Source organism: Dinoponera quadriceps, unplaced genomic scaffold (genome assembly GCF_001313825.1).
Source record: "Dinoponera quadriceps isolate SergipeBrazil2010 unplaced genomic scaffold, ASM131382v1 scaffold589, whole genome shotgun sequence".
In the NCBI taxonomy this organism is placed as follows: domain Eukaryota; kingdom Metazoa; phylum Arthropoda; class Insecta; order Hymenoptera; family Formicidae; genus Dinoponera; species Dinoponera quadriceps.
In genome coordinates, this window is record NW_014554985.1 from 275,155 (window position 1) to 298,359 (window position 23,205).

General features: G+C 43.2%; 1 protein-coding gene across 1 annotated transcript; it reads right to left on the reverse strand.

The window, feature by feature from the left end:
- Positions 1 to 3,255: 3,255 nt before the first annotated feature.
- LOC106742795 (GTP cyclohydrolase 1) lies at positions 3,256 to 23,205 on the reverse strand. Its single transcript, XM_014616075.1, has 6 exons — positions 22,350 to 23,205; positions 20,991 to 21,274; positions 17,740 to 17,949; positions 9,274 to 9,439; positions 8,044 to 8,160; positions 3,256 to 4,865 (listed from the first exon to the last, which is right to left on the reverse strand). The coding sequence occupies exons 2-6, from the start codon at positions 21,166 to 21,168 to the stop codon at positions 4,736 to 4,738; spliced, it is 801 nt and encodes a 266-aa protein (XP_014471561.1). The 5' UTR covers positions 21,169 to 21,274; positions 22,350 to 23,205; the 3' UTR covers positions 3,256 to 4,735.

Sequence of the window (23,205 nt, forward strand, 5' to 3'; positions counted from 1 at the left end):
AAGGATATCTCAACATACTGGAAATATATTGCAATGTAGTTTAACTGGACTCAAGTATTGTTCTCACTTTATTTCGTTAAGTATATTTGAAAAATCACAAAGAATTAATTTTTTTTTTTATTTCATTGTATCTGAATATGCTCCTAAAATCGAGTTTAAAATAAATTGTATGTATCATGTAACTTTTTTGTTCCTCAAAATTCAAATCTTGTTTTTCTCATTGATTTTCACTACAAGGTCAATATTTTCTGTTTTTCTCATTGATTTTCACTATTAGATCAATATTTTCTGTTTCTTAGAGATACGGTATAATAGATAAACAGTTTAATTTTTAATAACGTACAAATTATATGAAAAAAGCTCACTTCTTTTCAAGTTAACTCACTATTTTCTTACTTTTTTAACAGTAAAATTCAATTTTCCCACTATTTTTGACAGTTAAATCGCTCATGTGCTTATTTAGGTATTCAACAAATTCAATGCGTCACGTTTAACTAAAAAAGAATGAACGAACATTGACTTGTGAAAGTTGTGAGTGGTTGAAATTAACGGAGATACCTTTTCCCAGTGAACCGGTCGTACCGTGTCCCACGAAGAGTGCGAGGAGGCGTCTGGAAACCACAACGATTTGCAACAATAAGGTGCCAAATGATAAAAGCATGAAGGACGGGAATCTCGGCGCGGTGAGACGACCCTGCGGCACTCCTTGTTGTTCGGCAATTCCGGCCAGGAACCGGAAGCTTACGGACAGCAACATGTTTGTTCTCCTTCGTCAGAGTGACGCGGGGAATCTGCATGATCTGAACGAGGGCACGTCGACGATGTGCGGGTCGCCGGTCATGAGGAACATCGAGACATCGAAATTGGATGTGTAGGAGACATTCATAGAAAAAAGTCACGTTGGTGTTACATTTTAAATTGGCCATAGTTATGCAAGAAAGATCTAACCCTCCTCCCCTTCCCTTTCCCTCAAAATTATGGTCTTTGAGATTTTGTTAGTCTCGGTCTACAATAAGTATTTTAAGCCTTAAACCTTAAGCAATTGACCAATCACAGTTAATTATTCACTTCACATTCAACTGTGATTGGTCAATTTCTTAAGGCTTAGAGATTAAAGCACCTATTGTAGATCGGAACTTACCAATAAGTAGTCTGCATACCTACATAAAACCCATCTTTCTACATAAAACAAAAAGATGCAAGACCCTCATGGATGTCTAAAATTAATTAAAAAACAGTTTTTATTTTCTATTAGTTGTGCCATTTTTTACTCGTCTGTTTTACGCGTCTTATTTATCCATTTTTCAAGGATTAAGCTTGTCAATGAATGCCCTTAAAGAAAAGAATAGAAAATGCATCATGCTTGACTTTTTAAATCGATTGTGAAGAACTTCAGTGCTATTTACGTTTTTTAAAATACATTTTTCAAATTACATTTTTTGAAATTCATGTATCCAAATTTTCATCTTCATTTTTCTCGAAACGTATTCCATGTGGGTCGGATCCCTCTTGCATAATTATATTAATAATTGTTCCGGGCGGAAGTACGCATCGAACGTTCGTTGTAACGTCGCACTTGTGCGCGAATATATCTTGACTCGAGACTCGGCGAGGAGGAGGGGAGAGGGAGAGAGAAAGAAAGAGAGATGGTGCAACGTCTTTGTCGAAAATATAAATATAACTTTATGCAATAGTATCAGAAAAATATTACAAATATTGAACATTCACTTTCACAAGTAATTTGAACATTTCTTTCCGCTTGAGCGCGTCAGAAAGTATAATTGGAGAATATACTGAAGCTCAGTGTTACTTCAGTCTATTGAGGCAGGACGTTTTCGAATCACATATCCTAACGAAAATCGTTACGCATACAAACTAACAAACTAACCGCGCGTGTTAGCGAACGTCTTGACGAAATCCTCCATTTCGGCGCGACACATTCGTGTGATGGCGCGAGGTGAAACGCAATAACGGTAGACAAACGTGTGTCCTGCGTGAATCTTTACGTGTAATGCCTGTGTCAAACTCAAAATTCTCGTGATTTCCCCATAAAGTTACGCGAGTAAATCAAAATAACTTGATAAATTATTAATAATCCACTGTCGCGTGGCACTTCGCTCATATGAGAAAAATGAACACATAAATTCGCAATAGGTGAATAATTCGCGAAATTAGTAATAATAATAACAATAATAGTAAGAAAATAATAATAATAATAATAATAATGCGGAACACGCGACACATCGGTCGATGATGTCAAGATTAATTCTACGCGATCACGACGGTAAGACAAGCTTTCTCCCCGACGAGGGTGATCCTCAACTCCGGGGAACGCATCGGCGAATGGATTAGGCAAGCACGGTGTTGTTGTACGCGTTTTGAGAACGACGCTCGTCGCGATGCGCAGCGCATGGCTGTGGCAGTGCGCATTCCGCGACGCTTCTTTTCACAATTGAACGTTAAATTAAAACTACGGAATAATCGCTCGTCGAAGAAAAGGAATGTACGGGGTATTCGGCGATAGGCGCTCGTTCGTTGCACGATCGCGCTCGTTACGTGGACTGAAACGACGGAAGCCTTAAAATCTTAAGAGCCTCAGCAGAATGGCTGACTTGTACCTCTAAGACAATGCTTTATGTCATTAATCTTTGTCTAAATTATCATTCTTTTATTATCCACCGTTTTTTTATTATACATCGTTTGTTATCAATCACAAACAGAACTGTTTTTTAGTTTAAGACTCAAGACACAAGACAGTCATTGTGAATTGCTTAAAGGCAAAGACTTAAAGCATACAATATTAAACCGACAAATTACCCATTCCACTAAGGCTCTAAAACTGCTGTTTCCTCGCCACGACCTTGATTCATGACGTCAGAAGCATTCGTAGGAAAAATACGCCTGACATTCTTGCGGAATAAAAGTTGTTGAAATAAAAGGATATGTCTATAAAACGATATTTATGATCAATTGTGAGCACATTATGTAAACTATTCCGAAAGCTTTCCTTTTACTGTAACGATTAATAAACAGCCGAAAAATTAACGTGGCAAAATTATGAGAAAAGAAAAACTGTTTTAGTTAATCTGTTTAAATGATACTATGTTGTTTTCTTCCTTTTTTACTTTATATTTTTTTATCTTATAATCTAATAAGTGTAAACAACTATATTATTTTATATATGTTTTGATCTAGAAGGAATTTTTATTCTACCGTTTATTCAATAATAATAAAGATAGACTAAAAAAAAGTTGCATATTATGTTAATTTTACGGTTATTTATCGATTGTTAGAGCAAAAGGAAAGTTTTCGAAATATTCCACGAATGCGCTTAATCGGCCACGAGTGTCATTTTATGGCCAAGTTTCTTTTATTCAACGCATATATATTATTCCGCGAGAATTTTGGGCAAGCGTTTCTCGCTTCTGACGTTGACAAACAAGACGACTGCAGCGAGGGGCCAGGAGCCTCAATTAGAACGACATGGTTTTTCGATATCACGAGAGAGATATTTCAGTTTCTACGAGCGCGCTTGTCCGCCAGGCTACTTAAAAATTATCTATCGACTGGCACGCCTGTCTCTCATTCACCGAACATATCCCGTATATGCGACAAACAAAAGTGGACGATTGCACGACGCAAGTCGACAACGGTGTGAAACCCGATGGCTGGATCGTGTTTCTCACTCGAGACACGCGATGAGCCGTTCATTATTGAGAAGACTCCACAACGTGTGTATCGACGAAGTTAAATCGAGTCCCGAGAGCTCACATCGGGCGGCACAGACCGATGAAGGAGTCAAAACGCGGTTTCTTTGAAAGAATTCTCCAGAGATCGAGAGCGAGAGAGAGAGAGAGAGAGAGAGCAAATAAATGATATACACGTACAAAGATATACAATTTATTGTCACGAGAAGCGCGTCGACTCCTCGAGCGCGCTGGTTTGTGCCGTGGATGGGAGTCCCGGGGGCGAAAAATTCTCCTAAAAACACCTCGAAATGGACAAGTCTTGGGTGGGCGACGTTCTCAGCGCTCGGCGGAAGGAACAGAGAACGGCGGGTGGTTCTTTCGGCGGGTCGGTCGCTGATCCAGCAGCGACGGTCGCGCGTTAAATATCTCGAATTAAACAACTACTCCCGAGCTGTCCGTCTCAGCTGCTCCGTCTATTCGCTGCCCCTTCGTCCCGGAGAACGCACGTCGCGAACGTCGTCCGACCTACCAGCCGCTCGTGAGTTCCCCGCCCGTGGTCCGCCCGCCGGAGGGCTCACGAGCGGACGACGGATCGCGTCGTCGGATATTGTCGGATATTGTCTTTGTCACTCGATCAGCAGTTTAAGCGCGCTTTCGTCAGCAGGCCGCGCTCTCATATCGTTCATCCTGAGTCTCGTGCCATCCGCTCTTACGAATAGCGATCTGTCCCGTCCCGAGCGTGCTCGTGACGGCAGTACGACACGAGGAGGACGGACAGGTCGACGCAGGAGGCGAGAATAATTTCTCAGGGAAATGAAATGAAAACGGGCAAATAAGAGAGTGAGAGAGAGAGAGAGCGAGTGAGTTCGGAACGGCGACCTGCCTCCTGGGCGAGCTCCTCCCAGCGAGGTCCTTGCAACGAGGTAGCAATCGGATGAACGGGATGACGGGGCGATCCACGGGGGGGGAGGGGGAGGGGGGCCGGTGCCGCGCATTCTCAATCAATGGTCCCTGGCGACGACGGCACGTTCTCTTGGCCCCCGTCCTTACTTGCTGTGCACCAGATTCAGGAACTCCTCGCGGGTCTTCGGGTCGTCCCGGAACACGCCCAGCATCGTCGAGGTCACTGTTTTGCTGTTGATTTTCTGCACGCCCCTCATCACCATGCACATGTGCCTGGAACGCGTATGCAAAGTAAGTTTTTTTCACCGGCGGATCGACCGATCAATTATACGGATTACTGTGTAATCAGCCGCGCGGAGGCAAAAAGGAGGAGAAAAAAGAACGCGAGAGGAGAGAAAAATAAGAGATCTCGCGGTACACCCTCAAGTCTCTCTCTCTCTCTCTCTCTCTCTCTATCTGTCTGTCTGTCTGTCTGTCTATCTCTCGGCCGAGCGAGACGGGCTCGCCAGAAGTGTTATGAATAAAATATATTCCGCCCGCTCTCGTCGCGATCGCTCTTACTTATCAGCGCCATCGATTCGCGCGTTATCGTTGATAAGAGTGATCACGACGGGAACGGGCGGAAAACGCGGCGCGCGGAACATATTTTATTCACAGCAGTCTAGGCGAACGAGCACTTCATTAACTAATCCGGGCGGATTCGATTAACCTAACGTGACTTTCCGCCTCGCGGGAAATACGCTCGCGCCGATGTCGCAATACGGTGATGATATCGATTTATTATTTTCGCGTCGATCGACGGCGGGAAGAGTAGCTCGGTTTTATCAATGATTGAAAGCGCAGCCGGTGGAAATAACGCCGGCGCCGGTGAAAATAATCACCGACGGCGTTAACGACGGTGCGGGTTCGGCAAAAATAGCGCTCGACGCCGACCAAATTAACGCGTGACGACAATAAGCCGGTTATTTTTGCACCAGACGATTACTTCCCAAGACGGTCATATTGTTGCCAGGGGTGCATTTATATTTCGCGGATATTTCGAGTGCTCGCGTATGATTTTCGGATACATCGCGCGCACGTGGGTACGAACTCTCCGAATTAAGGTTGATTCTCGCTACCCGTCTAGACGGTACAAACGGACGAGCATCCGTCAATCGTTAAAACCTTCTTCAATGTGGCGATGGTGACGGATACTGCAAATATTCTGATAAAAAAGTATCGGAGAATGTTTCAAAGGTGATTTGACAGGTTCCCGTTTAGAAGGATCGCGTGGATCAATCTTTACTCGCGAACGGATGGAACCTTGATCCGTGAACTCGCGTGCTCCTCGATATTTTGGCTTCGTTCTGATATTCATTGCCAATGCAGCCACGCAGCAAAATGTATCACAGAGATATCTGGAAAATATCCGAATGTCTAAATATTTGGTTGTCAAGATATTAAGGAAATATCTGAAAGATATCTGTAAGATTTTCATATCGGTCATAGTCGTATGCGAATGTTGCAAATATCTTTTTCAAAGAAAAAAATTGTGATATCGAGTGTGCTGAAAATAATATTTGAATAAGATATATCTCAGATACAATTAAAAATTGCAGGCGTGAAAATATCTGATTATATTTTTGATATATTTTGCTGTATCGCAATGAAAATTGCATACTGAAAATTTATAGTTCACATTCCGTATACTATACTATAGATTTCCAGTACTATCGTTAAGTATCAGGACGCAGCCTTGGTGATTAAGGGTTGATTCATTCTACTCGTCCAGTCGATGGTAGACGAGCGTCCGTCGATTCTCCGTCAAAACATTCTTCAATGTTTAATGGACGATATTCATAGGATGGTATTTATAGTCGGATTTTATATTTAAAATCATCTTAAGTCAGTTCATCAGATGTTTCGTAGCTAATGAAATGAGCCATACAACATCTGAAGATGAACTTAAGACGGTCTTAAATATAAGATCCGATTGTGAATACAAACTATAGTCAGATTTTATATAAAAAATCACCTCAAGTTCATCTTTAGATACCGCATAGATCGTTTCATCAGGTTTCTTCGTTTTAGCTGAACTAGTGCTACATCGGAACTTTTTTCTTCAACGCTAATTTATACACTCGTTTCATTCACAGGTAGAAAAGTGTAATATAGTTCAGCTAAAATCGATAAAATTATTATTTACAAAGTATCCGAGGATGAAAATATAAGACGATTTTAAATATAAAATCTGACTGAGGAATATCGGTCAGTGCTATACTATGGCGAATTCTGGACGCATAGTGCGCACTACGGCCGGTATCATAGTCCGTTCTTATATTTAAGATCGCGTCTGAGGTTCATCTTCAGATGTTTTATAGCCAATGGAACGATCTATGCAGCGTCTAAAGATGAATTTACGACAATTTTAAATATAAAGACGGACTATGAATATGGGCCTAATGGCGCGCACTAATATATTCAACCGAATTCGCCATGAATATCCTGATAAAAAAGTATTGAAAAATATTTTGACGGAGGATTGACGGACGCTTATTTGTCATCGTATAGATTGATAGTGTGAATTCAGCTCAACACGTTCGCTACCAACGTCACACATGTATGACAGTACAGATTCTTTTTCCTTCATATTATCAAACTAAGTTTATTGTACACAATTATGTAAAGAAAACAAGATAAAATACGAGATGATCTATATTGAGAAAGAAAGACTGAGAAACTTACGTGTGAAATACAAGGCTTCTTTCACGAAAAAAAAAAAAACGTTTATTTAAATACGACGAAATGAAGGTTTGCCAAGGAATGTCGGCGCAATGATTTATTTGAACCTTAGCACTTGATTTTCTCTGTGGCGAACGTGTTAACAACCCTCGGCTCGGCGGCCGAAGTGACAACATTCAGCCACCCCCGGCTTGGCCGAGATTTATCATATCGGTCCCGGCACGCTAATGCGTATCCCGTGTAACAAACAACCGGATCGTTACGTGAATGCTTTAATTAACTTCTGCGAACCTCCAGCGCGCGCGGGGCTGCCTTGCTTGGTCAATGCAAGCGCGTGTGCGGTAGTAACGCAAGGTCGTGTGGTGCCCGCGCGCGTATTCCACCTGCGGAAACTATTCCACGTATCCCGCGGGCGGCCGCATTGAAAGGCGAGAATGGCGCGCGAACTGCTTCGACGTTACGCAACGTCGCCGTATTATTTCATGGATCATCGTTTCGTCAGTATATTCGTAGCGCGAAGCAATATCTCGTATAAACGATTCATCTACAAAGCACGCTTGCGCAAAAGTCGGACTCTTCGTCGCGCTCTCGCCGAACAAGAGACCGTCGGGAGGCCGTTTTTTGATGCCGATTACCTGGTCCGGTCGCGCGATGTCGGTTTCAGGCGTGATTCACGCCGCGAAACCGAGGACACACGGTGTGAATCTTTCGAGCACTTCGTGTTACTTACACTCCTTCGACGACCACGGCGACTCCCGCAGGCTGCACCGCCTTGGTAACCGCTATCGCGATTTGCTTCGTCAGTCGTTCCTGCACCTGGAGGCGTCTGCTGAAGATCTCCACGATCCTGCGTACATGGAAACGTTTCTCTTGTGATCTCGCCCCGGTACTGCACGGAAGGAAGGAAGATCGCTTGACGCGACAAGGATGCATTGCCCATAAGTCGAAATAATGAAAAAATTATGGAAAAAATCACAAATCGATCCACGTTGTATATAGAAGCGGCACCAAAAGTTTGACAGTAATGTTTGGTCGTCCATTGGTCAGGGTGACTCAACCGACCTCATTTTTCAGCGTACCAAAGAGCACTTGATTCGCGTTAATCCAACCGACTCGTTTTTTGCGCATAAATCGATGTCGAGTACACTGTCGAATGCGTAAATTTGTCCTTCACTTAAGTCGGCCAATATTTCTCATCGGAGAAATATCATTTCTTTCTCTCTCTTATCCATCGTTCAAAAAAAGAAACAAACAGAGAAAAGAAATCCTCACCCCGTTTATGCGCTGTGTAGGGAGCGAGATAACGGTCGTACACCATTATTCCGAGAACACGTCGGAATGTCAGTCGGGGGAGTGGTTTCCGACCGTTTATTCGCGTTTAACGAGTAAACGGAGCCCGCGGGAGCCGTTACCGCGTGAAAGTGTACGGTGGTCTTAGGAGACCAGTCTCGTCATATTCTTTCTTTCCGCCTTAATATGTCACCGACCAAGGCCAGGCTGCTGAACGGACGTGCAACTTCGAGTTACGAAATTGCCGAGGCACCGCCGCCGAGTGTGTCGAATGACCGGCGCAAGAGAATAAAGAGACGAAAAATGGCGCATTAGATAGTTATCATCGAGTCCCCGAGGCTCGCTTAGGTCACGCCGAGGATCCGGCTGGAAGTCGCGATTTTGCGACTCGAGTCATCGACGACGTGTCGTCGTGTACTTCGAACCGGCTTCACGCGAGGAACACGTCGCGACGGAGTCGCAGTTAAAATCGTCCAAGTGAAGGAGAGATCATCCGCGACTCTTCTCTAATCGAGCCATGTCGCTGTGATTTCCCGACGATATCGCCTGATCTCACCGGGTTAATTACTCGGCGGCGTTTTGTCGCGCGCCTCGAAAATCAGCCGGGCATAATGGAGACCCTTAACACACACACACACACACAGGGATACATGGGTGAGATCTTAATTACCTGGCGAGCTTGCTGAGGCCTAGTATCTTCTTGCAGGGGAGGTAGCCGATAGACACCTTGCCGTAGAACGGTACTAAGTGGTGCTCGCACATCGAGAACATCTCGATGTCCTTCACCACCACCATCTCGTCGTGATCCTCGTCGAACACCGCGTCGTTAATTACATCTGGAAGAGGGACGAGCGAATTTTTGAGAATTTAGAATCATATATCGTAAGTACGACGAACGTGTGGAAATGTTGTACTTCAGTCGATTAACATATTACGAATATTTAATTTTGTGTTAATTTTTGACACAATATTTGTGTTATTTTTCAACATATCCCCCTTGCGTTAAATTAACACGAAAATTTGTGTAAACTGTTTAAGACATGTGAAATGTTTTTAATTTAACACATTTTTTACTGTGCATGTTTATGGGACATTTTCTACTTCAATTTGCACCCAAAACATCCTTAAGCTGCACAGTACAGTTGCATTCTGTATATTACAAAGTATAATTTACGATATAAAGACTGGGAAATTCTTGACCTCTGGGACATTGTTCGCACAGTCTCTTCTTTCTCCCGTAAACTACCGAATGATCGCGCGAGTGATGCGCCACACAAAGAAAACAAATTTTGCTAGAACAGTGTGCAGAACAGGGGGAAATGTTTGTCAATATAGTGACAGCAAAAAAAATTTTGCTTAGGTAGCAAAAAATTTGTTTGGACAGCAGAAAGATTTGTTAAAAGTATTAATTGTCCGTATATCCAGCAAATAGCAATTAATACTTTTAACAAATCTTTCTGCTGTCCAAACAAATTTTTTGCTATCTAAACAATTTTTTTTTGCTGTCATATTGACACATTTGCTGTTCTAGTAACATTTGTTTCCTCTGTGTAACGTGCACAGCGCAAAGTCGTAGTTCAATCGAGCAAGTTGCGACCGATGCACTGTTGATGTTAACAGAATTTACAGAACTTGATTAATTACCGTTCGCGTATCTCTGCCAGTTACGTCACTATTTGATAAAGTTACGGACGACTTGCAGCTGAGGTTAGTTCACACGATACCCTTTAAATGCAGTATCGCTCGCTTTCCGGAGATATCGCCTGTATCATCGCGGTTTATTCGCGCATCAATGATTCGTCGGAGCTAATCAACTTGCGGCAGGGCAGGGATATTAATCTCGAAACAGATTCGTGGGAACGATATCACGCGGAGGCGCGAAAGAACCAACGAAAATAGGTGAGAAACGACACGATGGGAAGTAAGAAGGAACTCTAGAATGAATATGCGACGATAAGTCGCTTACTGGGAAAGAACTGCTTTCTAAAGTGGAATCAGTGTATTATCACTGAGAAACAGTAGAGTCAATTGTAAATATAGTATTGTTTTCAATAAAATCTCGCTGAAAGGATTTTTAATAGTAACCAGTAAAATATTACGGATTTTACAGCGAAATTTTACTTTCACTAGCCAAAATCAATGAAGTATAAGACTGTGAAAGGAGCTAAACGGAAGAGTTTCCACTGAAAATCAGTGACTACTCACTGATATCGGTATGAAATATGTTTTATTGATTTAATCAGAAATATAACAATAATAATAATAATTATTACTATTTTATTGGTCAGAATATGTATATTTAACGATCTGATAATCTGACACTTAAATTAATTATATAAATTATGGAAATGATGCACAACAATTGGCGTAGTAACAGCTTTACAGCTGCTGTTATTGTCTTGCCAGATACTCCTACTCCCACCTCTCTTGAAGAAATGAAAATAAGGAAGTAAAAGTTGAAGATGAAAATACGTAATCAAAATTCCGTCTTTTAAAGTGTTATATTGTGTCCGAAATCATTTTGAGTCAACTGTAAAAAACTCATGAAATAAGCGGGAGCAGCTAACTCCTCTCGAGTTGCTGATTCGCTCGAGCGAAAAAGGCTTCGAGCGCAAAGGGTTAAATGCAATGTAGATCAATTTATATTTTTTTCATAACTTTTTCATTACCTTGAGTATAAGTGATACATCCTTAACGGAGTGTTGGATACGAGAGTTGCGTACACGTGTTCGCGCAATTTTCCGACAAGCGTGCGGCAGGTGAGACACTACCACGACCAGGTAGACCCTCACAGGGGGTGGTTAAGTAATCTCCGCGTTCGGTGGAGGTGAAACCGAACTAGTCCCAACTTTTGTCAACATGAGGTTTTCGGTAGGCCGTTATACATGCCAACTCTCGCTCATATCGAGATCTTGGCGTGTGGAAGAAAGCTCAAGCATCATCTTGGTCAGGTATTTGAGCGAAGAAGATGAAGAACCATGGCCGGATTACGGTCGGGGTACGATTGCTTCGACGAAAGCAGCGGCGAGAGAGCACTATCAGCTGTGTGTCGCGAAAGAAACGCTCTTCCGTTCTGGTGCCAGCCGTTATCCCGGCTGTGATTTAGCCGATATTGACCTACTTACTGCACAGTAGATCCTGGTGGTGGTGCGTACGTACGTACGAGCGGGCGGCGGGCAGGCGGGCGTTCGCTGTCGGCAGCTAGATAATGGGGGTGTACTCCCCACGGTTTCCACGGCAACCTTAACAAGAAACACCTTCGCAATGACCGACAACGTTGAAACGAATTCGCCTAACAGCCCACACTCGAGCTCCTGCGCGCGCAAGAGAGAGAGTAAAGTAGAATAGAGAGGAAGAGAGAGAGAGAGAGATAGAGAGACAGTCCCTATTGTTGCATTCACGCAAGGGAAGGACACCTCCGCGAACTTTTACCTCGCGCGAACCGGACTTTCCACCGCTCGAATGAGACGCGATACGAGCAACGCCATCACGCTCCCCTGTGACGTACGATTGAATCCGCCCGGCGGTTTCTTTCGTCCAATTTTTCCGGAGGACGCACAGCTCGCGGGACATAATCGCCAGCCACTCGCCGCCACACACGTGGAAGTCGAGGCAATTTCCTTCTCCCTCGTGCTCGCCGAGTGCTCTCCGAGTGTAAAGTTCGATTTTTCAACTCGATGACCCAAACGTGGTCAGCTTGCCCAGCGCGATTCGATTAACGTTCGCAGCCTCTCACGCGCTGCAATCCCTGCGCATATTTTCTCCCTTTCTTCCTCTTTCTCTTTTCGAGTGGTGCTTGGCAAATTTCTCAGTGAAACGTCTCGGATTTACCGATCGAAGACGAATCTCGATGAGTGGAAAGACACTCTGGATCCTGAAAATTGTACAGTCTGTCTAATAAGAGTGTGACCGACATAACATTTAAAAAATTTATTATAAAAAAATGGAAAAAATTATATATATACTAAAGTACGATGTATCTTCAATTGTATCCTCATTGAGCATACCTTCGCATTCAAGCGACAAGAATCTACGATAGGACGATAGGAGAACGAAATGTTGAAATACGAGAAAAATGCCGTCGTAGCGTAAATCGCGGGAATGTCCGAATTTCCGATAGGAGGAACTCGTACAAGCGACGACGTGAGTGGCACGAAAGCCACAGTGGAATTGTCCGCGCGAGGGGATGATGCGGCGAAGGCGATTGTGCTTTCGCATGAGAGTGCCTCCGTTTGAGATTCATCGAGGCGCGCCTTACCACCGTTAACCGAGCTTATCTCGAGAGCCCCGTCCGCTGCTCGAGCTAAGTCGAAGTGAATTAAAGTCTCTCCATCACCTGTAGCTTCTCCTCGTTTCAGGACGATACTTGATTATTGCGAGCTTAGCACACGCGCGCGCGGGAAACAGCTTGAGACAGGCGCGAAATCAGCGCGTATTTTCAAAGGATACTCGCGATCAAGCGAGACGGGAAAAGCGAAGAGGTCGTCTCTCCGATACTCAGTCATTCTCAGGAAGGAAAATAAAAATGTGTCGACGAGACTGAATCCAATTTTCTAAGAAAATTTAGGACGAGACAAAGCTGTCCTTCGAAGATCGTTTGAAATTCATCATTTTTGCGGGTTTCTGATGTATATATATTTGACGACTGTCGTTATATTAAATAAAACAAACGTGCACGCGACTTGTTAATACCGAGAAGAGAGAGATAAGCGCGCGTGTAAATTACTCGGGAGTCAGTAAAATTAAATGAGCGACGCGGCGTGTGATTATTCATAACGCAATCCATAATTTTTTATTACTCTCTGGCCACGTGCAAACTCAGAGAACAAAATGATTTTTCATCGGCGAAAGAGAGACCGTATCTGTCCGATGAATCGCGCAAGCTTTTCTTTGAATTATTCGTGGCATTTAGTGCTCGACAGCATCGCATTTAGTGCATCGACAGGAACGCGGAAGAACAAGTTGAAGAGGATTTTCCTCAAGGCGTGCGTCCCTGAGACCCATTTATACCAAGAGCTTTACGCTCCCCATTCTGAATCCGCACTTAAGTCGTACCCATCCACCCCTTGGTTTCTCATTCTTTTTCTCTCTTTCTTTCCCGCTCTCACTCTCCTCCTCTCCCCCTTTCTCTCTCTCTCTCTCTCTCTCTCTTTTTCTCTCTCCCTCTCCCTCTTTCTTTGTCGTGACAGAGAGCAACTTGAAGAGAGGCGAAAAGTAGTGGCACTTTCACGAAGTAGACACGCGTCCCTGTAATTCCGCGCCGTGTCCGTAATGAAAGAAACCCAGTTATAATTGCCCGATGACGGATTGTTTTCCGGCTAATTATTCCGTTTCTCTCTTTCGTCCACTCTAAATTGCACCCTTCACTCCGTCGTAATTGCATCGCGTTGAATACGCGGCCGGTGTTACATACCGTTCGCGCGTTTCTTTGCGTAAGAGAGGTAAAAAGTCGTCGATTTGCGGAAAATGCCGCTCCTCGTACTTGCTCGAGATCGTCCGCTCGAAGAAAAACGGCCCACTATGCGAACTTCGTCGCCCACTTCCAGCATTTTCCTGGTCCACATAAAAAAGTTTTTCGAGAGGCGTTTTTCTTCGCGTTTTATTCATACGGTTGCTAACTCCTCTCTAACTTATTCTCCGTTTTACTGAATTTCAACGGGAGATTTTTGTTCCTCAATAAACACCTATAACGTACGATATCGTCCAAGAAAATGCCTCTGATGCATCGAATTTGCCGGCGATGTATTGGAAGACAGAGATATTGTTGCAGTGGAATAGTTAAAACACTAGTTGAAAATTCCAGTTGTGAAAATTCCCAGAGTGATTTCGAAGAGGAAATCTGACGTATCCGAGTCGAAATGTTGATGCTGTTTGACGTTTTCAAAGATAGCTTGCGTCTACTTCGATATGGCCTTTAAAGTAATACAAACTTCTTTTGACGATACTGACACTTATTAACTTCTCTCTTGAACCTTTCATTCTTACAGATTTAATTTTAATGTTACTTTAAACAATCTAAAATAACGAAAATGGAAACGACGATCAGTAAAACGAGCCAATTTCTGCCTTAAAAATACAACGTAAATTATATATGTCAATTATATATATAATTTTATGTTTTTAAATCGCTGAATACGATAGTAGTATTTTTGTTCGTCTAAAGTCGTGGTAAAGTGGTCAAAACAAGTTTGTATTACTATCTAATTTAAAGACCATATCTAAAGACCATATCTAAGTAGACTACTTATCTAAAGACCATATCTAAGTAGACGCCATCTAAAGATGCGTTAGATTTTTTTTTAAATAAACCTGGAGCCCTATTATATAATACATTTTTTATTATATAATATAGTGTTTTGCAAATTCATTCGTTGTTGTCATAATCTGAAGTGGCTTTAATATAAAATATATTATTTAAATATTCACCAGGAACACAAGTGGAGTATAAATTATATTACAAGAGTATTGTTAGAGAGAAAGAGAGAGAGAGAGAGAGAGAAATTATAGTTTTTAACTTTTGGAAAAAACCGTTTTTTACTCAATTTTTCTGCGGAGATATTTTTGGCTTCTTATATTTTCTTTACGGAAAAAAGTAAATGCGACAAGTTGTTGTCGAACACATGTGAATTTTTTAAAGCGAATTTTTGTATTCTTGGGACAGAAACTATAGTTAAAAATTGCAATGAAACCTAGTTTGCTATCTTAGCTCCTACTGCATTGTAGAATTTAAAGCTTAACACGGAGTCGAAATTTCGTCTCCAATAGGGAAAACGCGCGCGTTACATTCCGAGGCGCCTAAACGCGAGACGACCTAAAGATTATTCGTTTCAGCCGAACTAGATTGCACCGTTCGCCTTCAGGATGAAACAAGTGTATAGCCTAGCCTTGAAAGGAAAAGAAACGAAGTTCCAGTTTAGCACTGGTTCAGCTAAAACGAACAGGCCCATTTCCAACAGCGTGATTATTTCGACGTGCGCGACACACGCGTTTCCAGCCGTACCTGACAATACGCGTACACGTGTCGCGATCCAATGCCAAAGTCAAGAGCGCTGTACTTGACATTTAAGGAGTGAACGTTCTTTCGGCAATGCCGCCGGCCACGTAGCACCGCGAAATATCGCGACGACGTCCGGTCGCAATTACAACGTCAGGAAGTCGGATTCGCAGAACGACCGCGGGCGGTTGGCCGCGCTATTAAGCAACAGCCGATGAACCGCAATCGCGTGTAATTGCCGCTTGCAAAATTCACATCGTATATGGATCCTCGAGCGCAACCTTGGATTAGCCGCCGCCGCCGAGCGCCAAGGCTCCTCGCTCGCGTTTCTTTTTTTCTTTTTTTTCACGCGCGCGCGCGCGCGAGACTTGGGCGCTAGTTAGTTTTGCAATATCTCTGCACCGACTAGAAAGGCGAATAGCTGAGATAATTTCGCGACAAGCACGCGATTTCAGCGATCGCTTGTCGATCGAGCGTTTATCGCGAAACCGATCGATCGCCCGCGAATCGATCTAGAAATCAATCTGGTGATCGAGAAAATCGCCCTTCACCGGTCGACTCGCGGGGTTTTATTCCGGGGATTCGCAGCTTGAGCTACTAAATCATCGTCCTCGACTCGGCTTCAGGGCCGATTCTTTACTGTGTTGAACTTCGAGGCGAGCGACGCGCGGTACATTTCCGCTTCTCACGACTTAAGGGAAGTAGAGATTCGAATTTACACGAAAAGTCGGTAAAATTTGACCCTTTACTACAAGTATAGGAATTGATTGAATATAAGATCCTTTTGTAGGCTATTTATATTACACAGGATGCCCGAAACTTTTCTTCCAATCGATCGCGTGAAGGTAAAATGGGCTAAACTTAACAGAAAAGTCTAGAAAATGATAAAGGATTTTTGATTCAGAATGGCCTGATCTAAAATATACAATAGCTGTTGTACTTGGCGACAAGGTTCGAAGTTCAAGATTCAATATATCGATGTCTATCGCTAGGTATAACAGCTGTCGTATATTTGTAGATTAGGCCATTCTGAATAAAAAGGTCCTGTACCATTTTGCAAATAACACGCAAATTTTTGAGTTATTAATTAAAAAAGTTTCTATACATGGCCATTTTCAATAATTAATAATTCGAAATTTCGTTTGCAAAATGGTAAAAGACTTTTCTACTCAGTTTAACCCGTTCTATCTTCATACACAAACGATTGCAAGAACAGGACACTTTGTATATTAATGATAAAAAAATATTTAAAGAATTTAAAAGATATTAATATGTGGAGCTATTGCAACTCGATTCGTCCTGCCGTGTATTATATGATTTTGTGCAGGAATTACGAGTAATCCAATCAACATTTTTAACATAGGCAAACAGCGCTGTATTTCAAAAGCTTTTCCCTATAAATTGAACCAAAGGAATATAAATTCGGTAAAGATGAGCAAAATGACAGAAAAAATAAAAACGTCGCAGAAATTAAATGCCTTTTGTTGCGACAGAATTTAAATAAATAATATTTTTCGAATGAAACTCGGTTAAATCTATAAAAGATGTAATACTTTTTAATTTAAAGAAAAAAATATCTCAATATCGTTGCTCGTTTTCAGTTACGTCAGTTACGCCTGCCAAATTACAATATACACTTCGGGATAAATCAAGCAGCTCTATATGTTAATATTTTTTCATTTCTTAAATTTTATATGTTTTTATCGTTAATATACATGGTATATAAATAGCCTTACAGAATGTCGCGCGTATTCAATGAATTTCTACACCTGGGTCGCAACCATGTAATTTCTCCATAGAGATAAAAATATAAAAAGCGAGAAATTCTTTCGAAATTTCCCTCAGACTCAATTTCAGCGACAATTTCAGCATGTGAATTCTCGAACAATGGGAACGTGAAAATTTACACAGAAAACTTCTCACTTTTCACGTGTTCGTTCTTGGAGGAAAGTTATATAATCGCTATCCTGTAGCATACAAATCAGATTTTACCAACTGTTCAGCTCGAGGTTCGAAATCCAAATCTCTTTACCTCCCTTTCCCTCTTTAAGACACACCTGAGAGATATCGGACAGAGGAATCAGAACTGTTAGGAGACAAGGAGGAGGACGTTGTTACCGAGTAAAAGGAAGCAAGACTCACCCTCGAGGCTTTGGTCGTAGCCCTTCGTGAAGAACAGCATGGCCTTCGCGGCGCGTTCCGGGGTCTTCAAGAGCCCCGGTCGCTCCGGGTCCTCGCCCAAAGAGCTCAGCAGTAACTTGTAACTGCGGGACATCTCCGGCAACATCGCTTCCCGCGTGGGCGGTCGGTGGTCCAGCTCCAGGTCATGGTGGAACATGCATTTCTCGTGGCCTGCAACGCAAAGGTCGCGGAGCGATTAGCCGGCGGATAGGATTCAACGGGACGATCTCCAGTAATCTCGCTCCCCCCATCCGGCGAACGCATCGCACGAGAGCTCGCGCCTCGCAGTCCCAGTGACGATGTGTCAACATCTTCGCTATCTTACGACCTTTGTCACGTCGCCGACGCCGCGGCGCGAGTATCTGCAATCTCGCGGGATGAATCTCGCACGGTCACTCCGATTGAACGTTTTTTGCTCTTGTTACGTGAAATTGACAGAACATCTCTCGTAAGATCGTGTGAGACCGATCGGGAGGAGAGAGAGAGAGAGAGAGAGAAAATATATGGTGACCATCTCGCCTTATGGAACTTGCCCCGAATTCGAGATTCTCTAATCGGGAGCAACTTGCGAGGCGACCCGATACAACAACTCGAGTGGAAATATATCTGGTCGGAAGCTGAATCGAAAACCAGTAGTTAGCTATTATAAGCTAAATTCAATTTTCTAGCTCGTTTACCAGTTCGTTACTGGCTGATTATTCACTAAAATGTAGAATTTTTTGCGATCTGGCTGTTATCTGGCCATTGCAAACCCAAGTGTGGATTATTCTAGCTGAGCCTTTTCTTACACATTTCTCACCGTTTAAAATCGCGTCATTTAACACGATTACACGTATTAACTTAACACGATTGAACGTTTTAAATGACGTAAACTAAATCGGCAAAAAACATGTAAAAATAGCCTCAGTCAAACGTGTTTTCAGACATTTATCACACTTGGATTTATAGTGTAGTTGTTATTTTTTATCTCGTGATTTCGTTTGTTTAACCATCAGCTAACTTATTTATCTAGCCATTAGGAGAGGTGAGCGTTATATTACTGGCTATAATAATAAGCGATGTTGGACATAAATTTACCACCTCATGGCTGGATACCCACGAGGTTCAATTTCCATACGCTTCGTCTCTCGCAATGTTGCGACGAGTAGTTCGCATCGGCTCTGCCTTTGCGCAATTATCGACGTTTGATTCGTTGTCGGATGCAATGACCGATCCGATGGATCGATCGATTTTACAACAACTCAGTGTATACTCTTTCTCTCTCTCTCTCTCTCTCTTTCATATTATAATACAGCGTGTTACGCGCGTCCGCGTATCGGTCAACGCAACAGAGATTTTACGTTTTGCGCCGTTATCGGACGGATAACGATAAGTGCTCCTCCTTTGACGGCCGTAGAAGTGTGTCCGAGGGAATCTTACGAAAACGTAAAATGACATAGGCAATTAAAATAGTACCCGCGGTTTCTTAGAGCACGTAAACAGCGTAGAAAATGTTCGGCATAACAGATTCAAGGTTTACACGCGATATTCATGGACTTGCGAGCAATCCGCTTCTCTAAGACCGAGTAGAGAGAAAGAGAGAAAGAAAAAGAGAAAGAGAGGGAGGGAGAAAGAGAAGGAGAGAGAAAGAGAGAGAGGAGCACGCATTCACGCTGCAAACTTCATTAGACCATCTCTCGCTGATGAACCGTGTCGCGTAATTGAATTCAACGCGCGACAAAGCTGCCCCGTTAGAGGCATCGTAGAAAATCGTTTACGTCGCGTCCGTTTCGTAAAGGTGCACGAGAGAATCCGGACGAATCAGTTCGAACAAATAGATCATAATAGATACACTCTCGTAACACGCTTCTTTCTATCATTGTTATCGTGTACTTTCGTAACGCTATAGGCGTTACGCATTGCTGCAACTTTATCCCGACATGATACCCGTGCTCGTTATCGCCTCAAGATGAGTGTCGGGTGATTAATACGGCCACGGGTAATCCGTGTTGACCGTTCACTTCCAAGTTTGACACGTGCTGAGGCCGAAAGAGAGAATGAAAGACTCGACCTGAGAGTGTCCGATACAGCTATTGTCGTTGACTTGACAAAATGGTCTCGCAAAACATAAACTCCGACTTATGATGTAAGCAAAGATACAATCAAACGCTGATATTAATTAGGCATTAATGATCCTGCCACTCCTTGAATGCATTTATTTTTTATGTATCTCTAAAACGAAGGAGTACGCGACGGAAAATCACGCTGAGTAACGGCTGATGCAACGATAAGAAATCGAGATAACTATTCAAACAGGGAAGCTACCGCCAAGAGATTTGACATTATTAAGGGATCTCGATTCCGAGCCATCTTCGAAATTATAGCTGTCCAACTTGTCAAAGTAGACTTTTGATAACGGCCAAATCGAGGAGTGTGTTACTTTACATTTCGCTGATAATTGAGGCAACGCGTCGCGAATATTAGTATTTTATTTATTTAGCAACAGTTAACTTGTAAATATCAACGGCAATTTCGTCAAATCTATTATGACGCGATATGAGAGAACATTGCATTGGCGGTTAACGTCAACCGGCCGAAAAACGCAAAGCAAAGTCATCCGAACGAAACCAACCTCATCGCGCGGCGATGCATTTCTTCAGCTTCCATTTTCAATTCTCTGTAAAGAGAAGAATACTAGCCACGACAGGCGGACATTAGCAATCTGCACGTAAGATCAAGGTCGATCGGTCGCGTCGAATTGGATTGAGATCGAATTTTTGTTCAGAATATCGGTCATGTAATTCTTTTCCTAGGATGGAAACGTGAAAAGTGAAAATTAGAAATGTTTTTAAATTAGAAATGTCACACTTTTTATGAGTTTACGCTAGAGGAGGAGATTTATGACTCCTTGGGGATTGTTCAGAAATCTCTTTTTCCAGCGTGAATTCGTGAAAAGTGTAAATTTTCTAATTTGAAAACATTTGGAATTTTCACTCCTCACGTTTCCACTTTAGAGAGAAGTGAACGTTCCAAATATTATTAAATTAAAAAATGTAAATTTTTCACGAGTTCACACTAGAGAAAAAGATTCATGCTCTCCCCCTGAAAGTGTTGAACATTTGAAATTTTCACTTTTAACGTTTCCACACCTAGGAAAAAATTAAATAATAGACGCTCTTCATAAAGACGTCTGACGTTTCTCTTCCGTTCACGAGCGCTGCGCGGATTGTCACCTGGTGTCGTAGACGTGCGTGGTGTCCTTGGCGTCCCGGGGATGTCCAGTTCGGTCTCCTCGACGTTCTCGCTCCAGGAGACAGTCCTAAGTGGCCCGGGCTTCTTGATCATTATCCCCTTCTCGTCCTCACCGTCGTACATCTTCAGTTTGGCGCATTGACTCGATATCCCGTTCATGATTGGCGGCCTGTCGATGTCGATCTTGGCACTTTGGTTTCCAATTCGCAGGCCGGAAGGATTCCCGGGATGCGTCGAGAGCGGCTCGAAGTGTTCTCACTGTCGTCTAAGAGAATCGATGCGCAACGTGTCGTAAAAATGCACGGGACAAACCGCGAATCCACGAAATAACAGGACGGCTTCAAATATCAGAGTGTCAGATGCAAAACAATCTCGTGCAAATGTGAAAATGTCGAGCGCATCGTTGGCATTAGAGGCGAATATTTCAATGTTAAACAGCGCGTTAATAAAGATAGAAGTAACGTTATAAATTGCGCGATTCCCGCGCGCTTTACCCGCGGCTCAACAGTTCGACGTTCGTCGCATCACGAAAAAACCGATGATTCCGCGAGGTGCGCGCGTAAGGATGCGATATTTCTCACGGACGAACGAACGATCGCGAAATGCACAACGCAGGTTTGTTTCTACGACAAAATAAATTTCACACAAAAGGAGAAAAATCAAGGCAAGCAGAAGCCAACTCTGGTTGGCGATTGAAGCGATAATATTTTTTGCAAAGTAGTTCGAGAGCCCGCAAATTTGTAAATGGTTCGTATCGGCGGTTCAAACATTTAAAATCGAGACGCTCAATGCTACTAAATATATGGTTTTGAAGGCTCGGAAAAAACCGAGATATTCAAATTTTTCTGATATTTCTATGCGGATTTCTATGATAGAAATATATAGTGTTTAGTTACATTTTACAATTACAAATAAGAGTGAAATCTTGTCAGCGAAGTATCACTGATACCACTGATTGCTTCAATTTTCTAATTGACGGGAGCAGAAATCACAAGATAGCAAAACATAACATGCAAAATTACATATCCTTGTAAGTTTTTCTAAACACATTTTCGCTCCCCAAGAGTAGAGGTCACAGAAAAAATCCACAGAGAAATTGTGAAGAAACGGTTTCTTTTCAAACCTAAAAGAGCTGAAAACTGTAGACTTTGGGAAGCTAACCAAATGTGAATATTTCCAAACTACCTTGCAGTAATATTTTATCGCCTCAAGACCAGCGTTGGCTCTTACTTGCCTTCATTCCCCGATTACAAGTTTCATCGCGCGGCAACAGTTCCGGTGTACCTCTGCATCTGACGCTCTTCGTGCCTCCCCTGTTTCCACCACCTGATCGAACTTACTCTAACACGATTCGTGCGGAGAGAGCGAATGTTCACCCTGACATAAATCACAGCGGAGGGCTGCGTGAAGAAGATCCGGAAGAAGAGCGCGTATCGACCGTCGAAGACGACGTCGAGGAGGACGACACGTGCGAACGAGGACAGGCGGCAACGAGGAGCGAGAGCCGGTGCCGCGTGCGTACGTGCGTGCGTGCGTGCGACGGCGGCTGGTGAACGCGCGGAGGAGTCGCGAGGACGATGCTGTTGGGATGGCGGGCGGAGCGCGACTGACGCGAGTCTCGGCGTGGACCACCACCGCGAGTCGAGGTCGAGCGGTCGGTCCGAACGGGAACCACGGCGCGGCGGCGAGAGCGAACGTCACCCGTAATCCTTCCGAAACCGTATATATGCTCGGCCGAGTCTCTCCCTCTCTCTCACTCTCTCTATCCCTCACTCTTCCTTCCTCTCTGTCCATTTCACGCGGCTTTCCCGTTAATTTGACACCTTCTACGGCTGATCTCACTGACGTCCGTTGACGTTAATCGCCAGATCTGATCCTAGACCGTACGCACGCGATAGAACTCGGCCTGTTGATCCGGATGCTGGTCTCCGTAGATCAGGTGCACGTTTACTGCAAACCGACGTTATCGTAGGAGGCCTGACATGCGGATGACGTCCCCGTTTGATGTAAGTGCTCGGTCCCAAAGACATTAGTCGTCGACGTTGACGTTAATCGTTGGTCAACCCTACAGATAGGAGTGATCAGAGGGTGAGATTACGGAACAAGTGTCCGCTTCGAAAGCTTCGAAACCAGCTTCTAAACTCTCCTCGGACAATATAATGTCTAAAATCGGAATACAAGACGTCTTTAAGATGT

Bases quoted from the DNA above. Each gene is read 5' to 3' on its own strand.
- LOC106742795 (XM_014616075.1), bottom strand. From the start codon at position 21,168: ATGAACGGGATATCGAGTCAATGCGCCAAACTGAAGATGTACGACGGT. The intron at 17,950-20,990 runs GTGACAATCCGC...TTTGCGTTGCAG, and splicing joins ACGCACGTCTACGACACCAG to GCCACGAGAAATGCATGTTC. The intron at 8,161-9,273 runs GTAATTAAGATC...CCATGTACGCAG, and splicing joins GGCCTCAGCAAGCTCGCCAG to GATCGTGGAGATCTTCAGCA.